The sequence below is a fragment of the Halyomorpha halys genome, unplaced genomic scaffold (assembly GCF_000696795.3).
Source record: "Halyomorpha halys isolate HHAL.00 unplaced genomic scaffold, Hhal_1.1 Scaffold1317.1, whole genome shotgun sequence".
NCBI classification, from domain to species: Eukaryota; Metazoa; Arthropoda; class Insecta; order Hemiptera; family Pentatomidae; genus Halyomorpha; species Halyomorpha halys.
The window spans coordinates 304,541-313,961 of record NW_027105103.1 but is presented as its reverse complement, the minus strand read 5'-3'; the positions used below and the strand labels follow the sequence as shown (position 1 = coordinate 313,961).

The 9,421-nt window shown below is 29.2% G+C and overlaps 1 protein-coding gene across 2 annotated transcripts in view; it reads right to left on the bottom strand.

Moving 5' to 3' along the window:
- LOC106689279 (ankyrin-3) overlaps window positions 1-9,235 on the bottom strand; it is a 231,288-nt gene extending 222,053 nt beyond the window's left edge. For both annotated transcript variants that reach the window (XM_067048478.1, XM_067048479.1), the window contains exon 1: window positions 9,083-9,235. In XM_067048478.1, the coding sequence (XP_066904579.1) occupies window positions 9,083-9,214 (132 nt within the window). In that variant the 5' untranslated portion in view covers window positions 9,215-9,235. The remainder of the gene's footprint in view (window positions 1-9,082) is intronic.
- Between the last annotated feature and the right edge of the window lie 186 nt (window positions 9,236-9,421).

Genomic DNA, 9,421 nt, shown 5'->3' with positions numbered 1-9,421 from the left:
ATTAATAAAAGAAAAAAAAAACTATGACGAAACTTTCTTCACCCTAACAAAGGCTAAAAAAGATTCAAAAATATTTTCGCGATGTCAAGAACTAGGAGGTTTAAATGTATTGCACCTCATTGCATCATGGTTCTACAATTGATGTAATAGATCGGAAGTTGGCAGTTGAAGCCTTTGAATAGAATAGTATCAGTATCAATCAAACAACTTCAAGTTTCTGGCAAAACTTTGCCAGAAATTTAAAAATTCGATGTGGTTATCATCAACTCTACTTGAACTTTATTGGATTTTTAGCATTTAACTCAGTAAACTTAATACATATATGATATCAACGGTACGTATATTTCGTGAAATTTTTTGTTATCTCCGATCGTTATCATAACCGTTAGAAATTTAGAATGCTTTAATGGGAAATCATTTTTGATGTAAGTCAAGTATCATGAAAGATATATGTTTAGGAAGTAACTATATATCATTATTTGCTTGACCATGCTTGATCCTCGGAACAGAAATGAATGATAGATGTTAAGCTTCAGAAAGTGTGTACCCTTAATTGGGTAAAAACCTAGCAGTCGAGCTTGATTTTGCCTAAATCACCTCCTTGTTCAACCGTAGATTTAGTAACATCACATCCTTACAAAGTACTGCACCCCTGACCCTTTATGGGTTGTAGTAGAACAGATTTAATTTTTTTTTTTTGTCTTAGTACGAAGTATATATAATTTCATCAAGCATGTCATGGTAAGAAGGGGTGTGGTATCTAGCTCATGATTTAGATGAATAAATGAGATTATTTTCAATGGGTCGGTTCTATTAGGCACCAGTAGAAATATATAATAATAATATATTGCTATGCTATAGTAATATACTAACTACTGGCACAATGAAATATTTAACAGATATAACTGCAGTATCTAGAACCCCCATTAGCTTTGGAAAACGGTTTAACCAGAAACGTATGCATGGAATTTTATGTGATTTATATTTATTCAACACAACTTGATTTCTGTAATCTCCAGCAAGTGTCAATATAATGTGTATACGCAAGTCAATACTATTTAACATTCCGTTATTTTCATTATATAAATATGTTATTATTATTTAATTATTTACTTCACTTTATTATTTTGTTATTGTTTGATATTTTAGAGGCATCACTTTTCAATGCGTCACTGTATCTACTAATGATTAACACGAGTTAATTAATTTTTTTAATTATCAGCATACTTTTCTTTATTTTATTATATAATAATTATATATTTATCTTTTCGTACATTTTTTAAGATAAATAAGTTCTTATACGATTTACTTTTATTATTCATACGAAATAAATTAATTACAAAATAAAGATTTTTTTTTTCTATTTTATTTTAAGTTTAAATTTAATAGAAAAATGTTTTGTTTTTTTTCTCGGGAAAATACAGACTGAGATATTAGGATTTTCTTTATAAAGCATCCTAAAGACACCCTAGGTGCCTCTAAATCACCATGAATGACACCAACCATTCATAAATAACACCCTTAAGCTCTCTTGATGACATACGTTATCCTTAGAACTCAACCCCGTGTCACCAACAATATTCACCACATTAGATGCTATTAACCTCTTTTCTCAAGATTTAGAGGGTAAAAAACTCTTTATAAAATAAAAATCATTTTTTACTTCTATTTATGATTTTAAAAATAAATAAATAATGTATGAATAATTGTAGTTTATCTACATTTTTTTTTCTTACTAACTAATACTACAACAATTTTTTTTGGATGGTTTAATATTTATTAAATAATTTGATTATAATGTATTGTTAATTTGGTTATCATAGTGTCCTTTAATTTTATGAATTCTATAATATTCAAAGTTACTATTTTCATATCCAGTAGGTTTAATCGAATATGTTTGAAACAATTAATCATAAATAAATTACTAAATTGAAGGTATTTCACTTCACAAAAAAAAAAAAACTTGAGTGAAAAATAAAATAACATTTAAACTGTATGGAAGGCATATGAAAGTTTATTTTGTAATAATAAGCATATATTCCTAAAATAAGTATTTACTGTTTTCAACAACAGTAAAAAATTTATTTTTTGTCAAATGTGCCATTTTCGTCTAGTAGAGGTGTGTATGTATTCAGGTACAGTGTCTATACTTAATTCTGAATACATCTTAGTTATAATATGAATAGTTGCGAACAATTCTGAGATATCTGATTCGGAATACTTGTATTTTTTAAGTTTGTTATATTAGTGATGCCCCGTTTGGACATACGTTATGATAGCTCTTATTACTGTTTTAGAAATTATACATGTATTTCTGGAAGAGTAATTGGTTTTTTTTTTCTTTTTTTTTGTTTTTTTTTGGTTTTATAAAATAAAATATAATAAAACTTTGTATATTATTTTCTCTGCTTTTATTAATTTTAAATTAATATGCAACAGCTCAAACCCACTAGTTTCTAACTCTGGCCTCGAGACCTAATGCAAAATGGCTACCAATGGGCAGTTTCTCTACAATCCTGTGTCATCATCTATCAATCCATTATAATCTAGCATCACATTTACAATATGTATTTTTATGTAAATACAGCTTTAAATATCAATTAATAAATTTAAAAAAATTAATATGCTGTTTGAAAAATAGTTAATTTTTTTACATGACCTTTACGGATTGAAGAACTGTAATTAAATGAGGAATAAAAATATTAACAGTAAGTTTTTATTCCTAAACACATGAGATGACAATTTTTATAATATATTTCTTAATAATACAGAATAAATAATCAATTATTTCACTTAAACATAATAAATAAACGTGATTCCTCCACAACTCTTCCTCAAGAGCAGTATATAGGCATTCGATTAACATTTATCTCAACATTTTTTAAACTAGTGCTATTTTTGCTAAATTAATAAAAATAAAAGCTTAATATACCTAGGCCAGAATATAATCCTTTATAAGTCCCGAATCCTCCCTGTTGGATAAAACATTAATTATTTCAGAAGGACCTTACAATATAATGTTTTTTTCCAAACAAAGATATCAGTTCTTCCTTAGCAACCCTGAACCTAGCATTGAAAAATAAATAGTCGTAAAAACGTTAATAAATAAAGTGGTTTCAGCAGTGGTTTTTTTGTTTTAATACAAATAAGTGACACTATAGACAACAATTTTTTTTTTTTTTTTAATTTGTGACAGCCCTACTTGGTATGCGACAGTGTGTAGAACGACAAGAGTAAAGAAAATAACTTCAATTGACTAAGCTATCGTTTGGAATACTTATAATTAAAAATATAATCAAAATATATTTATTTTCATATGTTTAAGCACTGCAGCGATATATGTTTGGCATTCATGCAATTTTTGCTTAACATATCGACCAATTAATTACTTATATAATTCTGGTATAAAATTTTAACATGAAGATAACATCGTTTCGACTGAAGTTTATTGTACATTTTTTTGATAATTTTAAATTTGTTTAATTATACTCAAAGCCGGTACAGCAACAACAATTAATTGATTACTTTAGCCATTATTAAATTATTTTACCAGTTTAATTCGAAGGGTATGCAAACAAAGGACCTAAGCACGCTAATAGCATTTACATCGTTCCTAATTTGCACTCTCTCTTTGATCTGCTTATTCAGCTGCCCCTGTGAATGCCAACAGGGTTTTGACACACGGATCCAGAACATAATTATGTTACCGTACAAAAGTTAATTTGCTGCTAAATTTCACTGTAATTAATGATAACATTTTCTTTTTTAAAAGTCTTCCCCGGATTTAGAAGCCGAAAATTGTGTTGTTGTTTTTCACGACATCAAACGTGTTAAAATATTAAAACCTTTGATATGTGTGTTAAATGTTTACGTGGTGGTGCTGTAATATCAAAATAATGTGTTTGAAAATTTATTACGGTTGGTTTTAGGTAGCAGATAATTCTTAATTCAAATTTATCATCTTATAATTTTTAACAGTCAAGTGTTCAGTATTCATAACAGTCAAGTATTCAGTTAGTTCTTGATATCACATAAAAATGAAACACCCCAAGTTTAAGTAAGCAAGGTTTAAAAAAGGTTTAAAAAAGGTAAATTTTATAGATTTTTGGACTGTAGCTTTATAGTGAAAAATTTAATTTAGCACTGACAATAATTTATTATCATCCTTTAATTGAAAACTTTTATAATCGCCTTTTAGCATATAATTTAAATTTGTCTTCCGTTCAGGATTAATATGGATACGGGAATGGAGAAGCATTCCGATGAAAATCCCCCTAGAGCTGTCCCTCCTAATGTAACAGATCCCAGCTCCAGAGGGGTCAGTAAAGTGTGTAAGGGTTCGGTGTTCTGGGTGGGTGTCCTGCAGTTGAGTAATGAAAAGTTTTGTATTTTTTCTATTATGTCAGTCACAAATTTTATGTTTAGGCCCTTGTACAATGATTTAGTATAAATGATATAACATAGTGTATATGATTTTTATACATACAAAAATATACTTGTTTTCCTAATTTGGTTACGAAATTGCAAAGTTGTCATATATATATTATAATAAAATAATAAATATATAATTAATTTATTTTTACTGTGTAACCTTTGAGTCTTTTTTTTTTGTATAGTCGTGGGTGGAGTAATATTTATGAAGTTCAAAGATACATCAGATTGGCACTCATCCTATTGAATAACCTTGGGAATTGAAAACGAATGAAAATCTCCTAGTCTTAACAATTAGTTAACGATAATTAGATAAATAATTTCATAACGAAAAAATATGATAAACAAAATAATAAAATAAAATAGAGAAAAACAATGATAAAATACATCAAGGACCTGTTTTATAATGAAGCCCAATAGTCATAGTTCACCAATAAAGCCATAGAAACTTTAAAGTACAAACACTGATAATTTTGATTGCATAATTGGGATGATATTAGTGATATTATAGGATTTCATAAGTACAAATTCAATATATAGATAATTGATCTTCACACACCGCAATTAATAAATTGTTAGCAGAACTTACAAGTCTTACAGTATTTGTACTTTATTATGAAATAGTGCGCCGAAAGCGTCATGTAGTTATACGTGATAAAAAATAAAACATCTGAATTTTCCCTCTTCCTATACTAAAAATATATTATTCCCCACAGGCGTTTAGGTGCATAAGATCGATTGATCACATCGATACATCAAAAGGTCAGAACCATAGAAAAGCTCCCCGTACTCTCGGGACTCGACTACGATGTTCCCCAAGGGACTACCTCCACCCCGATTATCATTTTCCGTTATCTCTGGTCGAATATTATGAAAGGTTTTTCTACTTTGGCGCGTTTATTACTTAGGTTGGCCAATAATTTGAAAGCTTGTGAGCCAGGTTCAATATCACTATATTTAATGTGTTTCTTAAAAATTTCCTTCAGACATTAATTTTTGAGTTGAGAAATTTATTTAATAATTATTTAACAATAGCTGGAATATTACCTAAAGTATAGTTTTCTCAATCATTAATACAAGACCCAGAATAAATAAATTATTAATTACTTTACATACTCCGAATGTAGGAACAACAGCGGCCCAGATACTTATCATTCGAGACATAAGTCTCTATGGCTAGCGCCATCGCGTAGCCTCCATTGGTTTTTAATACCAATGTTGTGATTGAGTGGGAAGTGTCAGAATCTTCCAGAGTCCTACTTTTTTCTTCTCAAGTAGAGGGACAAGCTGAGTTTGGAGAGTGTAATTTTTGTAAATAGGAATAAATATGTTTAAGGTGTTACTTCACCTTAGGTTTCTATTTCTTATTTTGTTATCATTTAATCTACACCCTTGTAAATATGATCTGACGGTATTCTCTGATCCCTGTTGCCATTTTCTGTAAATATACGACATAAAGTAATATTTACAATGAAAAAATATTAGCTTTAATTAACCTGAGTTGTTGAGTAAACAAATATTTATGAATTATTTTACAGTATGGATCGAAAAGTTTTTTTTTTTCCATCATTTTGACTTTTTCCTTATGAATCCAGAATCATATCGGTATATTGCAGTAAACGTACAACTTTAAGGAATAAAAACTAGAAAAGAGATTCCCAGATAAACTTAAAGCTAGTCTCTACCAGACAGTAGCTCTACGTCGATCAATCAACGCCGAGACGTTTAACTAACCAAGATTTAACTATGGACAATAATTCACAATGGATTAATTAGGCAGGGACACTTGAACTAACATCCTCTAGTAGATTTCTCTACCAATATTTTTGGAACTCCAAGGATTTGGTTAAAACGATCTTATTTCTCCACAAAGCCTGGAAGCAATTACCCTTAGATTGTGGTCATTGTATAAAGAGTGTCGACATCGAATACCTTCGGCTGTCTTTCCTCCTATAAGACTATACCCAGCGGATTGTGGTTACCTTCCTCCAAAGATGAGGGCTATTGTGACCAAAGATGACTATTGAAAACATCCAGCTATTAATAACTTATCCAGTATAAGCATTATTCGAGATCTTTTGATTATTTTGCACGACATCTCCTGAATTGGCTGTCCTTTACTAGCCTTCTGAGACCATCTTAATCACTGTATTCTGAAGGAGTGAAAAACAACTAGATAAAATATCTTCAAATATGGAATACTAAAGATAAATTCGAATTGTTATTTGGTTCAGACTTAGTTGTTTTGTTTTTTAAAAGTATATACACATGGATAATATTTGCTAATTTTTAGAAAATGACGATGTATACAACTATAATATTTATTATACAGAATAGGTTGATTAATTTAAACTTTTGTGTTTACATTAATTAAATTAGTATATTTGTAATATACGAATCATGGATTAACAATTCATCATTGCACTATATATTTCATTTGATTCTTGTTTGAGCTACGCGTTATTGTGCTAGCAAACTATGACTCACCCACACGAGCCCCCCTAACACCAAGTCAAGTTCCTGTTAACAACAGAGATATTGACTCTTCCAACCCTATTGGCGTAGGGTGAGTTATTGAAAGCGATTTGTTACTGTAATGCTTCGCGGGATAATAGCGACACTGTCTCCATTTCATATCTAAGTTTGTCTTGTTTTCCCCTTGAATGTAATTCAATTCATTAGCATCTTATACGGTACATGAATAACAATATAATTTAACTATTTTGGCAAGGATCCACTGGTAGCTGTTCAATGATTCACTAGAGGTTCGATTAGTTGTAGCTTTATAAGATATTATAAGCTAGGAGTGCTAAATAGAGTAATTAATATTTCCAGACTGAACTCTCCTTAATGAAATTAAATTAATTATTTAATTAAATATCTTAAATTAATTTAATAAATTAAGCTACTAAAATGGTTTAGATTAAGGAAATTTACATCCTTATAAACCTTATAATCCTTATAAGTATACAGAGAAAATAAAAAAATTGTCAATATAACGTTAATAATTAATTTTAGTAATTTAATTACTTTAGCGTCTTAATAAATACAAAAAAAATAATAGTTTATAATAAAAATGAGAAATCATAATAAAGTAACTTTTTAATTAGTCAGAAAAAAATAAACATATGATATAAAACGCAGAAGTAAAATTACAAGATTAATATTAATTAAAAATATAACTTTCTTTAGAATTAATACAATAGCTTTTATAAAGTGTGTTATAAATAAATAAACCTTTATGCTAATCCTATTGGAAATAAACAGGTATGAAATGTTGGACTACGCGGAATTTGAACGTGGGAAGGGTACTGGATGATCGGAAGGTAAGTAAGAAGAGGCCATTTGTAGCAGAGGGAGCTGAAGCGTCGTGGTAGCCCCACGGAATGAAAATATAAACCTCTCTTTACTCTGGTTAGAATAAGTTGGTTACCTGTTGAGAACCTCCCCTCCCTCCATATAAATAAATGACGAGGTAGAAAGAAGAAGCTAAAGAAAAAAAAAAGTAAGAACGGAATTCCATAGGGAAGAGGATTTGATAATAAGAGTCTGTCAAAAGCTATATAATGTAAATTTTTATCAATTACCTATCCTTACTCTTTTATGAGATCATTAAATAACTATAACTCATCAATCAGTTTGCCTTTGTTCGCATTATTTTGTCTTTAGCCGGCTTATCTTTATCGGCTATCTTGTAAATATTTTTGGGAATTGTTGCTTTGTTATTATAAAATACATGGTCAAAAGATAATAATAAAAAATTAAACCAACTGTGATGTTTATATATTCATTCAAGGTTAGAAAAAACGCCATATTAGAAATGAATTCAGTACTGAACTTCTAACCCTGACAGAGATGAATCGTTTCCATTACATTTATTCCATCGTAATTTTATTCAGCAATGAATTTAATTAATTGAGTCATTGGCCATGTATTATTCAGTTTATTGAGCAATGGAAGTCAAAGACCGGAACATTGTTTTTATTAATTATTCCAATGAATGTTTGAATAATTCATTCACCTTTTTTTTTTTTTTGTTAATTTTAATAGTTGCTATATTTTTTTAGTATTATTGCAATTTTTGCATCTACCAATGTCTTCGGTATAACACAAAATATTTCATTAAGCGATTTCTAATTTGAATATATAGTACTGAGGACGGTTATAGTTATATTAAATTAATTAAATTAGGACGTTTATAAATTAAATAGTGAATAAAGTAAGTTGTTGAGTTAATTAGATGAATAGCTCTCTCTTAAATGATTTAAATACAAATATAACAAAACGATTTTGCTGTATAGAAAGCTTTGTTCTGGGCTAATTGCTCACTGGCACTATCATTAAATCAGTCTTGAATCATTAACGAAGGTTCTCAAAAACCAAAAATATGTAAATTTGGTCAAAGGTTAGTATATTTTCTACTTTTCCTTACCAATATATGCAATATATAGTTAGGGGAAGTATTAAGATTGGACAAAATTTAATCAGATATAGCTTTTTTCATTACAAACCGTACGAAATTCTAGTTACTCCAAAAAGATCATATAGATGTACAATAATGTTGCAATTATTATTATTTTTGTGTCAAAAAGATGATAATATAAATAAATTATATAGATAGTATAATATGATTATATATAATATGACTCACCGGACTATGATGGTGATGCAGATGCGGGGGTCTCTGTGGATGCTGGATCGCCTGCCGGTGCTGGTGGTGGCTCTCGCTGTGGTGGCAGATCTCGCTCAGCGAGGGTTGGATGTTGGCCACGAAGTGGGCCATCTAGTTTGTTCCCTCTTTAGCCTAAACAGATCATAGAGTACATGAATAATATAAAATAATAATAATTATATATATATATATATATATATATATTCTAAAATAGCAATGAGTTTCATTAAAATGAATTTCTTATGACATCTTCCCAGTTTAATTTATCCAAGCCCAATTCCTCTGGTCAACCATACCATATCATATATTCCTCCATTT